We start from the raw sequence: 18536 nt of genomic DNA, 5'->3' as shown, positions 1-18536 counted from the left end.
CATTCGATACAGGAAAATCTGCTTTCCTTTTTTCTTTTTTAATGTGGCCTTACCTTATGACTTAAATAAAAAAATATTTCTAAAGGAGCATGGGTATATAAATGTGTGAATGGAAAAAAAACATACTTCATGTACCAATTGTTTACAAAATAATACGATAAGAGCATTGGCTATAAGGTATTCCAAATGTACTACTTTGTATATTGAATATAAAAGCAAAATATAAATGCTTAAAAAAGAGAAATACAGTGATCCCCCAGTTATTGCGTCCCCAACCATTGCGAACAGGGTAATTTGCGATTTTTGAACCCGGAAGTCAAAACACCATCTACGCGTGCGTGCCCTTTTTTTCTATGGGCACGCATGCGTAGATGGGGCCCGGCAGATCAGCTGCTGGGCGGCTTCCCTGGGTCTTCCCCCTCTTGCTGGCGGGAGGGCGAGCAGCGGGCATCAGCAAGGAGTTTCCCCACCGCCCACGCAAACTCCTCGCTGCCGCCCGCCCTTCGCCTGCCCACGCCGTTCATTCTCGCCGCTTTCGAGCTGAGTCCTGAAGCGAATTCGCTCCAGGACTCAGCTCGAAAGCGGCGAGAGCGAGCGCGGACAAGCCGTTCGCTGGCGCTGGCTCTCGGCGCTTTTGAGCTGAGTCCTGAAGCGAATTCGCTCCAGGACTCAGCTCGAAAGCGCCGAGAGCCAGCGCGGACAAGCCGTTCGCTGGCGCTGGCTCTCAGCGCTTTTGAGCTGAGTCCTGAAGCGAATTCGCTCCAGGACTCAGCTCGAAAGCGCCGAGAGCCAGCGCGGACAAGCCGTTCGCTGGCGCTGGCTCTCGGCGCTTTTGAGCTCGAAAGCGCCGAGAGCCAGCGCCAGCGAACGGCTTGTCCGCCGCCTGCCTGCCCGCTAGCGAGGAGCCGAAGATTGGAGGGAGCGCGGCTGTTTTAAAATGTCGCCGCCGGCATGGGGGGCTTGCCAGCACCCCCCGGACCCCAACCCGGGTTTGGGGGGCTGCTAGGAAGCCCCCCATGCCGGCGGCGACGTTTTAAAACAGCCGCGCCGCCCCCAATCTTCGGCTCCTCGCTAGCGCTGCGGGAGTAAAAACACCATCTGCACATGCGCAGATGGTGTTTTTACTTCCGCAGCGCTACTTTGCGAAAACCCGCTCGTTGCGGGGGGTCCTGGAACGGAACCCTTGCAACGAGCGGGGGATCACTGTAATACAAAAAATTCCTGGACTTCCTGAATTAGCCAATCACTGCATTTGATTAGGATGGAAAAATACAATTTTCTACAATAATTCTATTGACTTAAATGCAGGTATGTATAATTGACAGCATTTGTTCCTAGTAAATCATAGAATGTTCCAAATTTTAAGGACTACCGTATTTTCCGAGTATAAGACGCACCTTGGTTTTGGGGGAGGAAAAGCGGCCTCTACCTCTCTGTTTGCCAAACAACAAAAAGCACAAATGATATACATTGTCTGCTGTGTATTTCTGTGCATATATGGTTGACCCATAGAAATAGTAAAGAATTGGAGAAATGCATATTATGGCAATATATTAATGCCAGAAAGTTTTCTTAAATGTAGTCACACTAACTCCTTCCAATTATTTAAATAGATCTACAGTACTCCAAACATGACTAACTCAGCTGCCTTATCTTAATGCTAATACCTAATACTAAAAGGAATTATACTTTTACAAATCCTTAAATTTGATATGGCTTTCTGGAAATATAGTTATTCACTGCTATTAAAAAGAAGATACAATTGCACAAGGCCTCTTCAAATGAAGCATTTATTTTAAAAAGGGTCTTCGTTTTGTTGTCTAAAACAATAATATAGCAGTCTTAAAAAACAAGTCTAATAATTTGAACATTCTATAGACATTTATAGTTATTGACTTACCTCCCAGCAGTTTTAGCAGTCCAACATTGGCAGCAGTCCACATCAGAGCAATTTGACTCCTTGCAGCTAGTTTCATTTTCAATTCTAGCATGTGGTTTGCCTGGTTCTGAATCAGCTGTGTGTCGGAGGCTGATACTCAATTGCTTATGCTAATTAAGCTCTGGGCTGCGCTGTTTACTGCAAGGAGGTAAATTTGCAAGGCAGAGACCAAAGGGTGGGGGTGGCTGGTTGGGGCTACATTCGGTGTATAAGACGCACCCAAGTTTTCACCCTGTTTTGGGGAGTAAAAAGGTGTGTCTTATACTCTGAAAAATACGGTAGCTATTTTTTACTCAAGTAGATCATCAGGTAGCTACATCCAGATACCAACTTTAATTTTCAATCCTAGAACTTCCAAGTTTTCTTTGAAATTTCTAATTAATAACTCCCAATGTTACATCCTAAAAGTGCCAGAATGCTGTCAGTTTGCTTTAAACACACTCATATAGATGATCCATCCTATATAGAACATTAAAGTTTTCCCACTATTATGGGCTGTTTATCAACCCCTTAATCTTATTCTGTTCTAAATTTAACCAGATCTGATAGTGCTAAAACGAGCCATGAAATGTAGGCTTCTAATAAGAAAAGTGTGGACTTGTAGTGATAAAGTTTTCAAAGTTCCGCCCAATCCAAAGCATATCAGTTTGAGACTTAAAACATTTGTGCACTATATAATGTTAAGTATATATTTCCAGTTCTAGAATCCAAGGGCATTTGGTTATTAGCACTGGAAAGGACTAGACTCAATTATTGTACAGGGCAGAGTATCAGAATTAACCTTCTTTTTCCCCCTGGGATAGCATTAAATTATCGCTCCAGGACAGAAGTTGTTAATGCTATTAGGCAGCAATGTATCATCCCTGTAAGTGGAAAGGAGTTGGTTCATTGCTACAGCTTCCTTAATAGATACAGCCAATTGTTTCAAAATTCAACTTGGCAAAGGAAGGGAGAACAGATATAGTTGTGATACAAATCCTTTACAAGTCAGACTCTAATTTGAATGGGATGTGTAGCCTGGATATCCCAGTTGAGTTTTATAGTTGTGGTATATATCACTGTGTTGGATAAATGCTCCAGCAAGTTCTAAATATCCAACCAAATGGTACTAAACTCCTTAGATTGGAACCACTGCCATATATGGCATGTTATTCTGCAAATAAGCAATATATCTGTTCTAATAAAGATAGGCAGAACCTAGCTAGATTGCACAGCAAAATTGCATTTAAAACACAAACCAAGTATTTTTTAAAGCTGTATATTAAAAAAAAGAAGCAGCATGGAATTCTTTCCCATGTATGGAAAAAACAAAAACAGATACAGCTTTCTGAGGAAAAGAGCTTTAAACAATGATGGACAGAATCCCTGAATATGCAAAGCAATGCTGGGCTGATCAGACTACTTCATCTGACTCCAGTCCATGTTCTTCGTACAATGCATCCAAGATGTTGAGCTGCTTTTCCATGGCTGGTAGGTAAATATTAAGGTCTCGCTGCATTGCATTAAAAAAAGCTTCTTTTTTATTTTCACATTCTGCAAGTGACAATGCATCCACAAAACCTTCATAGGTGGGAGATGCTCTTAGAGCTAGCTGCAAAGAAAAGATGGAAAAAGGAAGTCAGGCTGGACATCTTCTAATTTCTACTTTAATCATTTGCACTGTTGAAATGATAAATGGAGAGAAATAATTTTAGTTAGTCTGCATAACTAAGGTAAATTATTTAAGAGTAGTATCAGCTCTACATAGAAGTCAACCACCTGAAGCCCCAGGGCACATGTAGACACAGATGCTTTCAACTGGCTTGAAACTGCTAAAAGTAACACATGTGTGCAATTATTAAATACACCGGAAAGAATGTATACAGTGATACCTCATCTTACAAACCCCTCGTCATACAAACTTTTCGAGATACAAACCCGGGGTTTAAGATTTTTTTGCCTCTTCGTACAAACTATTTTCACCTTACAAATCCACCGCCGCCAGTGGGATACCCCACCTCTGGACTTCCGTTGCCAGCGAAGCCCCCGTTGTTGTGCTGCTGGGATTCCCCTGAGGCTCCCCTCCATGGGAAACACCACCTCCGGACTTCCGTTGCCAGCGAAGTGCTTGTTTTTGCAATGCTGGGATTCCCCTGCTGGGATTCCCCTGCAGCATAGCAAAAACACAGAAGTCCGGAGGTGGGGTTTCCCATGGAGGGGAACCTCAGGGGAATCCCAGCAGTGCAAAAATGGGCACTTTGGCTGGCAAAAGTGGTGAATTTTGGGCTTGCACGTATTAATTGCTTTTCCATTGATTCCTATGGGAAACATTGTTTCGTCTTACAAACTTTTCACCTTAAGGACCTCGTCCCGGAACCAATTAAGTTTATAAGACAAGGTATCACTGTATATAGCAATCTATTACCCATCAAAGCTGAACATTTATTTTGTGAGGAGATGTTCTTCCAACATTGGTTTAAATAAAATATATGGATCCATTTAGTTTATTCTGACACATCAAAGCTTCAGTTTCCAAAGAACAGTTCATCAACTTTGTCAACTTTAAGATATTTTGGAGTTGAAGTCCACACAACTTAAAGTTGGTAAAGTTGAGAAGCAACATCTCTGGTTCCATGGGATCCTCCGGAACTGAGGATGGGACAAGACACAGACGTAAGATGTTCTTTCCATAAAACCTAGCATTCAACTTCAGACCTCTCAATTAGATTGACCTTGGTGTAGTTGATATTTTCCTAACCAGAACCAATACAGGAGGAAAAAAAGGGAGACTACTGATGTGTCAACAGAAATATTTTCTTCCTGTCTAGCAGGGCAGGAACAAACATTCAGAACAGTGGACCATCTTTATGTTTACTCTTTGTTTGGGAAACCAGAGAGGACTTACCGCAAAAACTCCCCGAACAACCCAGCCATGATACTGTCGTAACGTTTTGCCATAGGATTTGTCTGCAGAGAAAGGAAATCGGTTGCAAAATTTTGAATTCAGATCAGAAGCAATCAAAAGGAAACAGAGGTAACCAATAACCAAGAAGAATCAGAATTTTATGATATTTGGCAGAAGGTATACAGTGTTCCGTCGATTTTCGCGGGTTCGAACTTCGCGAATAGCCTATACCACAGTTTTTCAAAAAATATTAATTAAAAAAATACTTCGCAGGTTTTTTTCCTATACCACGGTTTTTCCCACCCGATGACGTCATATGTCATCGCCAAACTAATAATTTTTGCAAATAAATAACAAAAAAAAAAATTATAGTTAATAAATAATTATGTTTATAAATATCAGGATCACTAAGTGTCATATTCAATGGTGAGTACCAGTAATAATGGTGAGCAAATGGTTGTTAAGGGAATGGGAAATGGTAATTTAGGGGTTTAAAGTGTTAAGGGAAGGCTTGTGATACTGTCCATAGCCAAAAATGGTGTATTTACTTCTGCATCTCTACTTCGCCGAAATTCTACTTTCGCGGGCGGTCTCAGAACGCATCCCCCGCGGAAATCGAGGGAACACTGTATATTTGGTGGGAAACAAAGAAAAAGAAATAAATGGGATGTTGTATTATTTTGAATGTTTGAATTTAGTAGTTAAATGGTATTAGTTGGTGATTATCTATAATATAAATGTAATTTCTTTCTTCTCTTAATTTTTTTTTATATAGAATCTTATAAACTTTTATATACGTTGATTTTTACTATTTTAAAATTGATAATTTTACATACTTTATAGATGTTAAATAACAAAATACTTCTCCCCCCCTTTTTTAAATAATAATGATGACTTCTAATTTGAGCAGAGCGACTGTAGCTCCACTAAATGTTGTATGTTATGTTTGTCGTGTTTGTTTTTTGAAAATTAATAAAATACATATACAGTGTTTCCTCGATTTTCGCGGGTTCAAACTTCGCGAAAAGTCCATACCACGGTTTAAAAAAAAAATTAATTAAAAAAATACTTTGCAGGTTTTTTCCCTATACCACGGTTTTTCCCACCCGATGACGTCATATGTCATTGCCAAACTTTCATCCACCTTTAATAAATATATTTTTTAATAAACTTAAATAAATAAACATGTTGAACAATAATGTAAATGGTTTCTAAGGGAATGGGAAATTGTAATTTAGGGGTTTAAAGTATTAAGGGAAGGCTGCTCATAGCCAAAAATGGTGATACTGCTCATAGCCAAAAATGGTGTATTTACTTCCGCATCTCTACTTCGTGGAAATTCGACTTTTGCGGGCGGTCTCGGAACGCATCCCCCAAGAAAATTGAGGGAACACTGTATATTAAAAAAAAGGAAATAGAGGTTTCTTATTCAGGCAAAAACTTTCTAACCATGATATTTTTTCTGACACAAAAAAGTAGATTTCTTTTTGAGTTTTAAACTTTGCTTTCCAAACAAAAGCAATGATTGGACAGATTTGTATTTCTTTCCTAAAATTGTCATGTTTATAAAATTTTACAAAATATTCTGTACTTACTCAGTGCTGTTTGGATGTTTTCCTCTCCATTCTTTAGTTCCGTTAAGAACTCCTTCAAAAATTTTAAACCTCTGTTTATGACAAACAAGATATATTACATCTCTGAAAAACGTTCCATTAATTTTACAAAAGAAGACAAAGACAGGATAGTGGAAGCCCTTTGCATCTCTGTGATTTAGTTTTAAGATAACTGTTTGAAAGCTTTTTGGATAACATAGAAAGCTGCCCAACATTACCTCTCAGCTCTGTGAATCCATATCTAGGAATTCTGTGTATATCAATTACTGCTATTTCTGAAAGTAATGTTGAATATTTAACAAGATTTGTTAAACGCCCAACTCCAGTGGACTCTGGGTGGCTAACAACATATAAAAACAATATAAAAATTACAGCATCAAAAATAAAATATAGAAACAGTCAATAATCCTATTAATAACATTCATGGTCTCAGGCCCTCTAGAAAAGCCAGGTCTTAATGGCTTTCCAGAAGGCCGTTAGGGCAGGGATAGTGCGAATCTCCAGAGACAGTAGGTTACAAAGAGTCGGAGCTGCCACAGAGAAGGCTCTTCCCCGCAGCCCCGACAATCAACATTGTTTGGCAGACGGGACCCGCAGAAGGCCAACTCTGTGGGCCCTTATTGGCCAGAGGAAAGTGTGAGATAGTAGGCAGTCCCATAAATAGTCTGGCCTTAAGCCATGTAGGGCTTTAAAGGTGATAACTAACACCTTGAATTGCATCTGGTAGTCATTGCAGCTCGTGAAAAGTTGGAGTTATAGTGTGTACCTTGGTACCCCTACTATAGCTCATGCAGCTGCATTCTGAACGAGCTGTAATCTCCAAACGCTCTTCAAGGGTAACCCAATGTAGAGTGTGTTGCAATAGTCAAGGTGTGGAGTGATGAGGGCGTGGGTGACTGTGCAAAGAGCCTCCTGATCTAGGAAGGGCCGCAACTGGTGCCCAAGACAGACCTGTGCAAAAGTTCCCCTAGCCACAGCTGAGAGATGTTGCTCTAACCTCAGCTGTGGATCTAGGACACCCAAGTTGCTGATCCTTTCTGATGGGGTTATTTCTTTCCCTTTTCAGTTCCAAAGATGGACAGGTGGTATAGTCTTTGGGGGACAAAACCCACAGTCATGTAATCTTGTTGGGGTTGAACCTGAGCTTGTTGACTCCCATCCAGAACCTTATGGCTTCCAGCCACCAGCACATCACACCTACCGCTTCGCTGAATTGACATGCAGTGGAAATGTACAGTTGAATATTGTCAACATACTGTTGGTTACTCACCCCGTGCCGTTGGATGATCTCACCCAGTGGTTTCATGTAGATGTTGAAAAGGAGAGGAGAGAGGATCAAACCCTGCAGCACCCCACAAAGGAGGGGCCTAAAGGTCAATCTCTGTCCTCCCACTAACATCGACTGCAATTGGCCGCAGAGATGGGAAGGGAACCTACGTAAAATGTTGCCTCCCACTCCCAATCCCTCCAGCCATCGTGAAAGAATACCATGGCCAATGGTATTAAATGCCGCTGAGAGGCCAAGAAACACCAGGATAGAGGAGTGACGCCTATCCCGATCACACAGAGATAATTTATCAGCGTTACCAAAGCGGTTTCAGTGCTGTAAATGGGTCTGAAGCCAGATTGAAATGGGTTCAGATAATCCGCTTCCCCCGAGGACCACAGTTGGTGTGCCACCACTTTCTCAGCAACCTTGCCCACAAAGGGCAGGTTGGAGACAGGATGGTAGTTGTTTAATGAGGCTGGATCAAGGGAAGGCTTCTTGAGGAGAAGCCTCATAACCACTTCCTTTAGTGGTTGTGGGAAGGACCCCTCGCTGAAGGAGGCATTGACTAACACCTGGAGCCAGCCCCATGTCACCTCCCTGCCAGCTGAGATCAGCCAGGTGGGGCACGGGTCCAATAAACAAGTGGTGGTGCTCATCATTCCTATGGCCTTGTCCATTTTATCCGGGGTCATAGGATCAAACTCGTTCCACACAACATGACTAAGACTTGCCCCAGTCATCCCAATTAGAATACAAGTCCACCTGGATCTGAGCCATTTTGTCCATCAGAAACTGAACAAATTCCTTGGCTCTACCCTGAAAGTGTTCCCCAGCTCTCCATGAGAGCGGGTTACCCTAAAAAAGGGGGCTGGGCAAGAATCCATACCAAGCCAGGGGCAGTACCGGCCCCCCACCCACTGCTGTTTACACACCCAGCAGGGAGGACTCCAGCCCCCATCCCTGGCTCGTCCATTCTACCAATCCAAATACAGTGATCCCTCGAGTTTCGCGATCTTGATCTTCGCGAAACGCTATATCGCGATTTTTAAAAAAATATTAATTTTAAAAAAACAAACCACTTCCGGGTTTGGCTTCGGGAGTCAGCTGGGAAGCGGCGCGGCTGTTTTAAAAGGTCGCAGCCGGCCTGGGGGGCTTCCCAGCACCCCCCGAACCCCCAACCTGGGTCTTCCCGGCCGCCCACGCAAAGGGGAAATCCCGGCTCCTCGCTGACACCCGCCGCTCGCCCGCCCGCCAGCAAGAGGGGGAAGACCCAGGGAAGGTTCCTTCGGCCGCCCAGCAGCTGATCTGCTCGGTAGCGCAGCAGCAGCGAGGAGCCGAATCGGGGTTTCCCCTTTGCGTGGGCGGCGGGGAACGCAAACTCCACCATCTACGCATGCGCGGCCATAGAAAAAAGGGCGCGCATGCGCAGATGGTGTTTTTACTTCCGCAACCCTACATCGCGAAAAATCGATTATCGCGAGGGGTCTTGGAACGGAACCCTCGCGATAATAGAGGGATCACTGTATCTGTAAAAAAACACACCTTACCCCCCAATTTTAAAATAGTAAAAAAAAACATCTTCCCTTAAAATAGCAACATCAGTGAAAAAATATCCCAATAAAATTAATACAAGATAGATTAAAATATCTATAAAACCATACAAGCCAGTCAGGATTTGTGTCCGAAAGCATAATAAGCACACATATAATAAGCACTGATTTTTAAATTACGAATGTTTAAAATCAAATATAATCTCAAACAAAAGATAACACATCTTTCTGGAAAAAAATCTTAAAGAACAAACATTTTATTCCAATTGCATGAATCAGTTCTAGTAAAGAAAAGGACATTTTTCCAGCTATTTCCAGGGTGTAAGAAAACTATGACAAAATTAATAGGGAGCAATGACTTTTTTTAAAAAAATCATCACATTAAATTGGCTGAAGATGTTTTCCTATTTTTATGTTTCTGAAAGTATCTTGAATGCCAGCAACAGAGCAAAACTCTTTCAAGGATGCAGACATGGCTTTGAAAATGTTAAACATAAAGGTCACTATTATGGAAAAAAAATGCTAACAAGTCAAATGTGCACATTCAAAGTCAGTATTGTTTCATGCACGTGGTTATCAAATGCCAGCAATAAAGACCCCTTTGACATTTCGTACATAATAAGGGAAGACTAAACACATTGTCCTGTAAAAACTTTTCACAATTCTGCTCAAATGTGAAGTGGCATTGAAACTTTACAAATCAAACCATCCTCTTGAACATTTGGTTATAGATATAAAATGAGAGGACATCAAGGTTTAGGTTTATAGCCAGATTTGAACATTTATAGTCTGTTTTTAATTAGAAAATGACTATCTCATAAAGATGAGATTTCATAACTTCTCGCTATTTCTTCTTTGTAATATGGAAAATGTTTCCTTTATAACATTCCCAATGACTGTCTAGTCTGTAATCTATACTCAGAGACTGATCATCATACACAAGTCCATATATTTTTAGTATTTTTAAATACAAGTGATATCTTGGATTTTGTTAAATACAAGTGATATCTTGGATTTTGTTAAATACAAGTGATATCTTGGATCTTGTTTTGCATGTAATGTGACCAAAATGCAACTGTTTTTTTTAAAAAAGTAATTATTACAGATTTTACAGCAAAGGCAAGTCCCCTCTACTGAGTCATCTCAATCACCCCCAGAGCTGAAAACTGACCTTTTAAGCCAGAGGAGGGCCTGTGTAGCAGAGTGTCGAATTTGAGCCACTTCAGTGCTCAACTCATGATGAACAATTTTTTGAAGGGTACAGAAATCTTCTTTGTTGGTTATATATTTCTGATTTATTTTCTGTAAGGATGTCAAACATAACATTTTAGATTTTTTAGCAAACAAAAAAAATGCTTAAAGATATAAACCTTGTTGTCCACACCTTTACTTAATGTAATGATGGGACTGAGAGTCATAGTGCATACTTCTACTTACGAAATTAATTCATTCCGTGATGAGGTTCTTAAGTAGAAAAGTTTGTAAGAAGAAGCAATTTTTCCCATAGGAATCAATGTAAAAGCAAATAATGCGTGCAATTGGGGAAACCACAGGGAGGGTGGAGGCCCTGTTTCCTCTCAGGAGCTTCCTAGAGAGGCCCCATGGAAGCTTCTCCCCACCTTTTCCAGCTGTGTTTCCTCCCAGGAGCTTCCTAGAGAGGCCCCACGAAGGCTTCTCCCCGCCTTTTCCGGTTACAATTTCGGAGGCTCGGGTTTGTAAGTGGAAAATGGTTCTTGAGAAGAGTCAAAAAAAAATTGAACACCAGGTTCTTATCTAGAAAAGTTTGTAAGTAGAGGTGTTTGTAGGGAGAGGTACCACTGTATTTGGATCTAAAGCAGGCAAAGGTGTATTGAATTCAGTGTGAAAACAGATGCTGGTGCCATGTAAAATAGGAAGACTTTTTGCCCGATTCCAATCCAAATACTGCATGCCTCTAGACTAGTGATGGCAAAACTAGTCTTTAAAACTCTAAATATACATTCTACTGGTGGTTTCTTCCAAGAGTGATTTTTCTCCTTCTCTGAAAAGACTTGACCTATTTCATCATCTAGTTCTCTTTGAAAAAAATCTAAGTAACAATGAGAAGATTAGAAATTAAGTCCTAAAAAGAGAGAAAAAGATAACGGAATAAATTTCAACCTAGAGGAAAGATAATGGAAGAGCTTTCTGCAGAATACAAGTTTCCTTGCAACTCTCAATTTTTGAACTTGGAGAACTTTCAGACTTAACTATCTAGCTTTCCATTCAGATGAAACATTTAGGCAGCATTTCCTCTGGAACTACAGGGGAAGGTGGCTTTTCATTGGTAGAAACTTCTTTTTTATCAAGATTTTCACTGCTTTTTAGAAATTAAGGTGCTGTTATCATCACTCCTTTCCTATTTTGTAGCAACTGGCTTCTTTTCTTAAAATAGCTTTTGTTGCCACACCACAAAAAGTTAATGGTGAATGGAAAAGAATTGGGATGGAGCTAGACTAGTGATGGCAAACAATGCTCCCTCTATATATTTTTTTTGGTGTGTGCAGAAAAATAGAGTGTCTGAGCAGGACATTTTCATGGTTGAGCACCTGAATTTTTTTCACAGATGTCACCCAAGACAACAACAAAATCAGTGATTGATTTCGCAAAACCTCCTTTGCAGAATGTGTTCAGCAGAACAGATGCATAGGATTTCAGTTTGACATTGTATTTGTTTTGGTGTGTACTTCAGACCTAAACAAATAAACAAAAATATTTTTGTTGATAATGAAAAAATGGGTGATTACTATAGTCTAGTTCCAGCTTTTTTGCTCTCTGCAGCTACCTCACCGGGATTTGAACCTGTGGGATTTGGTTTACAAAGCGGTCGCTTTAACCTCTAAACCACAGGATCTCATTCATTTCAGTTTGTTCCAGGGAAGAGCCATGTGTTTTTTTCTGTTGAATCACCCTGGTATACCCAAATATGGGAGGGAGAACACAGCTTTCTTTTTGCCTATCAGTCCCTCCAGGGACTTAAAAAATGAAGTGTAAACAAATTTCCACTGTGTTTTTTTCTTTCCTCAACAAGTATCCTTCTGGTATCCCAATTAATGTGAGATTTTTTTTTTTAATTTTCACATCTCCCTCCAATAAAAATTAAGGTGGCACTGGAACTCTGTTGATGATTGGCCCAAAGTCACCCATTTTTCATGGCTAAGGCAGGACTAGAACTCAAGTCCCCTGATTGGCTCCAAGTCGTCCATTTGGCTTTTATTTGGCATTAAATCTTCAAGGATTTATGGGGCAGTCCTTCATCCAGACCCTCCCCAGGCATTCCTTGCCTCCCCCAGGCAAAAGGCTCCTCCTGCAACTGTGCCTCCCAATTGCCCTCCCCCCATCATTCAGACACACAGCTGTCATTCAACCCTGCCCCGCTGCCTCACTCCCAGGTCAGGCAGGGCCAGCGCTGGCAGGCATCTGTCTGAGCCCCCTCCCCTCCTCCCCCAACTTCGAAGCTGGCTGAGCAGAGAGGAACGGAGGGGAGGGGGGCTGTGAGGATGGTTGGCCGGGGCTCCCTGCGCCTCTTCCCTGTTGCCTCCCGGGACACCTTGGGGCCCCAGAGGCTGCGGAGAGCAGCCGGAAGACCTGCGCGGGGGGAGGGAGGGTTTACGGACGGAGAAAGCTGGTCTTGAGAAGTTGGGAGGAGCTGAGAGCAGGAGAAGCTGCAAGCAGGCAGGCAGGACTGCAGAGGGAAAATTCGGTCTTTGGAGGAGTGGAGGATGATTTCTCTCCATCCAAAAGTTGGAGTGTGGGGGAGAAATGGCTCCCGCGGAGAGAGCAGGAGAGGCGAAGAGCAGCAGCAGCAGCAGAAGGGCAAACTTGGAGACTCTTGAAAGCACTTGAAAAGTGCTGCACAGAGATTTCTTATCGCCTAGGCGCCTGCGCTCCTGTGCACTTTACAGGGAACAGTGCTGGTGAATCTTTTCAGCACAGAATGCTGAAATGGGAACATGCATGTGGGGGAGTGTAGGAAACTGGAAGAGAGCTCCATGGCGCACAGGTACAGGAGCACTGGAAATCAGAAGAGCAGTTCTCTGGTGCAGACATGCAGGAGCACCAGAAACCAGAAGAACAGTTCTCTAGTGTTCATACCTGGAAGCTGAGCTTTTGATTTTCGTTGTGCATATGCTTGCCAGTCACCTGGTCTTCCAGTTTCTGGTGCACATGCACACATGTTTTGGTTTCCTGCAGTCCTGTGCCCACAAAGAACAGCTGGTTGTCATGCAGGTGCACACCAGAACTTGGAAGAACAATGGATAATGGCTGGCGTGCACAGATGGCGGCTCCGTGTGCCACTTCCGGCACACATGCCATAGGTTCGCCATCACAGGACTAGATTTCATTGCCTTCTGATTTTGGTTCTTCTGGCGTGCTGGAACAAGCATTTTACAGATCTCACATGACAGTGTGAGAAAGCTGCAGAGGGGCAAGAGAGCAGCCCAGAAAGTTAACGTGAAAAATAGTCTTGTGATGGGACACAGCAGCTGTCTTTAATATAGCTCACTTTAAGTACACAAAGTACACATCAACTATATAAATATAGCTTATTTTATATTGTCTAGGAATGCAAAGCATGAAATTAAGTGTGGTATAGTAGGCACCAAGCTAGAAACTGGTAGACAGAGAATTCTAGTCCTGTCTTGGCCACAAAGCTAACTTGTACTAGTTGTTTTATCTAGGAAGGGCACAAAGACAAAACAAAAAAGAAAGCTGCAGTCTCCAAAAATCAGAGGGGCGGGGGAGAGAAGTGAAACATGGGAGAATAAGCTGAAGTTACAGAAAGGCAAATTTCGGTGAAAATTACAAAAAACCTGCCTAATTCTAAAAGCAGTTTGACTTCTGAACTTAATACCAGGAGATGGTATTAAGATGGTATTACCAGGAGATATATATTGACATATCTTGGCCAGGCTTACTTTGTTTTCAGTTGAACACATGATTGTCTAAATAGTTCCTTTCCATTCTACAATGCTATGAAAGTTGTATATTAACAGCCTTTTAAACTGAATCTATTACCTTTATATTTCCTTCAAAATCCATTTTAACAGGGGCAAAGACTGTGGGTCCAAGTTTGTCTAGAAAAAAGAAAACATTGTCTTTTTCAAAAATTTGGTTCCCTCAAGGTCTCAGGTCCCAGCCAAGAGCTGTTGCTCTGGCCTCTGTGAACTGAAAGTGCCTGTAATCAAGTTCATTATTCTTAAGATTCCTTCCTGCAGCCAATAATATTTAACAACTATGGGTTATTATGGGTCAATTATGGGTTATTGCCACCATTAACACATAACAACTTCTCAAATCATTCTTTATCTTCCCAAAAAAGAAAGACCTTCTTACTTTATTGAATTATTTTGGAAAAGTCTAAGGCATCCAGCAAATACTGAGGATAAGTAAGGACCACCTATTTATAAATTACATAATCTATTCCAGTACTCAACATAGAACACTCCAAACAGCGATATTCATATACACTAAATGTAATGTAGAAAACCAGAAATGATAGTTACCCAAGACTGGAACTATTTCATAACAAGAATTCAGAAATTCTTCTGTTGGTATTCCTCCATCCTCAAAAAGCTCGATATCACTAAATCTTTGGAAAAGAATACAAACAGAACATGAAGAAATCAATCCCGCAATAGCAATAAAATAATTCCACCCTGAGTCCTATTTCAAAACCTTCCAAAGTTAGTCTTTGATTTACAAATGTAATTATGATTGGTTACAGTTGTGTTATGGCTGTAGTCAAGTTATTTATGCAACCAGAAATAATTTTACCGTCTTTTTCAATTCAATATTAATCCAATCCCATGATAATTAAATGAGCCAGCATTTTCTGCCCCCACCAAACCCCCCTCCCCACCAAAAATACTACCAATTATGATCTTGGAATGTCACAATTGGTCATAAAGCTGCTCTGCCCAATATGCAGTCACATGACCGCAGGAGGGAGGTGATGCGACCATTTATAATGACTGGGGGTACTTTATGGGCTACTTTATTAAAAAATAATATGAATGGTTAAGAGTTAAGGAATATCTGTAGTTTATAATATAAATATTTACTAGTTTTTCTTCTAATATAAACCATATTAGGCAAGCATGTAGCTCTCCAAATTCTGTGAAGACTTATGCTGCTCTGGATTGAATTCCATTAATTAAGATGTTGGAGCATGCTCCATCCAGTTGATGCATTACCTATAGTTCATAGCACTGAAGAAAGTAGGAAAATCTGTATCTGCTGAGCTGTTTACAGATTCTTCTAAAAGCTCTAAAGGTTTGTCCTTTTGAATGTTCTCTTGTGGTAGCAGCTTGTTTTCTCCATTTTTACTGGGGCTACCTTAGATTTAAAGAAACAAATTAATTCTAATTAATATTAGACCAAAATGGATTTGTATGTGTAGTATCCAGGTAACAAAGATGAAGATCCATTATCATTTATTTAGTTGGCAAATCCATAAATATTTTTCAAACAATAGGAAAATAAAAAACAAATCAAATTTAAGCAGGCTTTATCCTTATTATTCTAATTCAGTTCTGTAGTGCAGGACTGTCAAACTCCTGGTCCGTGCGATGGATGTGTCACATGCTGGACATGTCCACGCCCGGTTTAGCAAAGTGGAAAAAAAAGTCCCGATATGTCACATGACGTTGTGAGTTTGACATTTCTGCTTTAATGCCTTCTCTGTCTTGAAGACAAACTCTCAATGCCAAACATCCTCACACTCTATTCAAATATTTGGGTACTATAGAGAGAGGTCACATCTCTTCACAAATACATATCCACTCACTCATCTTTTTTCTATGTTTTTATTCTTCTGACTTTCATCCCTCCTTTATCCAGATGTGGCTTTATCAGACTGTCATGATCTGGAACCAGCAGAACAGCCATAGAATGAAAAGCACATTGCAAAGTGCTTTTAAAAACTATATAATATTGTGTTCCAATTGACCATCTTCAAGCTCGCATATGCATATTCTTACCAGCTCAAGATTCTGTTATGGCTAGATATGTAATAAATTCTCCACAGATTCTCCAGAGATCAAATACTTTCTTACCTTTCTTTTGACCTCTCTTTAAGGGTACAGGGGATGATTTTTCAATAAATGCTTTGTCAGAAAGGGTAATATTTTTATAAATAGACCCATTTTCACATTTCTTTAGTTCCATCTTCCTGGGAGGAAAGAAATAAAAAAAGGGAAAGCCAAATTAATGTTTAAAATTAATGTTTGTCTTCATAATGTTCTCCCCTTTCCTTGCATTTTTATGTGTAATACTACATTTTTAAAGAGTTTACTTTTCTGATCCAGTAGTTACGTTTGCATCTTTAGAAAGTAAGTCTCCCTATTGACTGATCAGTTGGGAGTTTATTTTTCATGCTAATAAAAGAAAAATGAGATTTATCTTTAAACCATAAACACAGTATTGACATTAGAAGCAGATGATTTTAAGGGTGCCATGTGGATTTTATACTCGAGTATAAGCCGAGTATATACTCGAGTATAAGCCGACCCGAGTATAAGCCGAGGCACCAGTTTTTTGCCACAAAAACGGGGAAAACTTATTGACCCGAGTATAAGCCGAGGTTAGAAAATGCAGTGGCTACTGGTAACTTATAAAAATGGAAACCAATAAAATTACATTAATTGAGACATCAGTAGATTAAATGTTTTAGAATATTTATTTTAAAGAAAACCAGTAAATTAGCTCTGTAAATTTAAAAGAGGGTAAACAAAAGCAATCTGGTAATAACAATAAATTAAAAAGTAAAAAAAGTAGCTCAATCAACAACCAAGCTAAAATCTATTTCTAAACCTACCCAGGGGTCTTTAAACTTGACAGTTTTAAGACTAGTGGACTTCAACTCCCAGAATTCCTGCACCAGCCATGCTACTTCAGGAGTAGGAGTTGAAGTCCACAAGCCTTAATCTTTCCAGGTTTGAAGACTCTTGCATTTTTAACCCTAACCCATGGGTCTTTAAACTTGAGTTTTTAGAAGCCTGGAGAGAGTTCATGCCGTCCCCTCCCCCTTTAGCTTGCTGGCTGGTTCATTGGCTGGATCTCCCACCCCTGATCCTCCCTCCTCCTCGTCTCCCTTTATTGCCCCATGTGTTGTGCAGGGAAGCAGATTTGCTAAAGAGATCCACTTGGGACTGCAGCAGGGAAAGGAGGAGGAGGAGAGCCAGAATAGCCCACAGCCGCGGGGGAGGGGGAGGAAAGAAAAGAGCTGTCCTCCTCCTCCTTCCCCTGCTGCTGTACTAAGTGGATCTCTTTAACAAATCTGCTTCTCTCTCTGGCTGGAGGCTTCTAAAGCTTGGAGAGAGTTCATGCCGTCCCCGTCCCCGCCCTTTAGCTTGCTGGCGGGGCACCATCTTGTGGTGATTCGGTGTCCTCTTGTGGTGACCCGAGTATAAGCCGAGGTCTGGTTTTCAGCCCATTTTTGGGGCTGAAAAACTCGGCTTATACTCGAGTATATACGGTATACAGTGATCCCTCGATTTTCGCGATCTCGTGCTTCGCGAAACGCTATATCGCGATTTTTCCCACCCGATGACGTCACTCCCTTCCTTTCTCATCTTTCTTTCTCTCTCTCTTTCTCTAATCTTGCTTCTTCCTCTCTCACACTCTCTTCCTCCCTCTCTCATCTCTTTCTTTCCTTCTCTCTCTTTCTCTATCTCTCCCCCTCTTGCTGGCGGGCAGCGGGCGGGGCTGCGGGCGAGCGGGGGCATGAGCGAGGAAGACCCAGGAAGGTTCCTTCGGCCGCCCAGCAGCTGATCTGCTCGGCAGCGCAGCGAGGAGCCGAATCGGGGTTTCCCCTTTGCGTGGGCGGCGGGGAAACCCCGATCTTCGTCTGCTCGCTGCTGCTGCGCTGCCGAGCAGATCAGCTGCTGGGCGGCCGCAGCAGCAGCGAGCAGATGAAGATCGGGGTTTCCCCCGCCGCCCACGCAAAGGGGAAACCCCGATTCGGCTCCTCGCTGCGCTGCCGAGCAGATCAGCTGCTGGGCGGCCGAAGGAACCTTCCCTGGGTCTTCCCGCCGCCCACGCAAACTCCACCATCTGCGCATGCGCGGCCATGAAAAAAGGCCGTGCATGCGCAGATGGTGTTTTTACTTCCGCAACCCTACATCGCGAAAAATCGATTATCGCGAGGGGTCTTGGAACGGAACCCTCGCGATAATCGAGGGATCACTATATTAATATGCATTGTTTGTTTATTTATAAGGTATGTCTAATGTCTAAGAATATACAGAAATGTAACACA

The 18536-nt window shown here is 41.7% G+C and overlaps 1 protein-coding gene across 1 annotated transcript in view; it reads right to left on the bottom strand.

Moving 5' to 3' along the window:
* Positions 1-3181: 3181 nt before the first annotated feature.
* Positions 3182-18536, bottom strand: part of PLEKHA8 (pleckstrin homology domain containing A8) — a 36679-nt gene continuing 21324 nt past the window's right edge. Inside the window, exons 7-14 of the mRNA XM_070766869.1 lie at positions 16333-16448; positions 15472-15613; positions 14782-14867; positions 14294-14352; positions 10428-10558; positions 6419-6489; positions 4824-4885; positions 3182-3530 (exon numbers count right to left, since the gene is read on the bottom strand). Of these exons, the coding sequence (XP_070622970.1) occupies positions 3333-3530; positions 4824-4885; positions 6419-6489; positions 10428-10558; positions 14294-14352; positions 14782-14867; positions 15472-15613; positions 16333-16448 (865 nt within the window). The 3' untranslated portion in view covers positions 3182-3332. The remainder of the gene's footprint in view (positions 3531-4823; positions 4886-6418; positions 6490-10427; positions 10559-14293; positions 14353-14781; positions 14868-15471; positions 15614-16332; positions 16449-18536) is intronic.

This window comes from Erythrolamprus reginae, chromosome Z (assembly GCF_031021105.1).
Source record: "Erythrolamprus reginae isolate rEryReg1 chromosome Z, rEryReg1.hap1, whole genome shotgun sequence".
In the NCBI taxonomy this organism is placed as follows: Eukaryota; Metazoa; Chordata; class Lepidosauria; order Squamata; family Dipsadidae; genus Erythrolamprus; species Erythrolamprus reginae.
The sequence above is the reverse complement of the archived record's forward strand: the minus strand, read 5'-3'. Positions and strand labels throughout refer to the sequence as shown.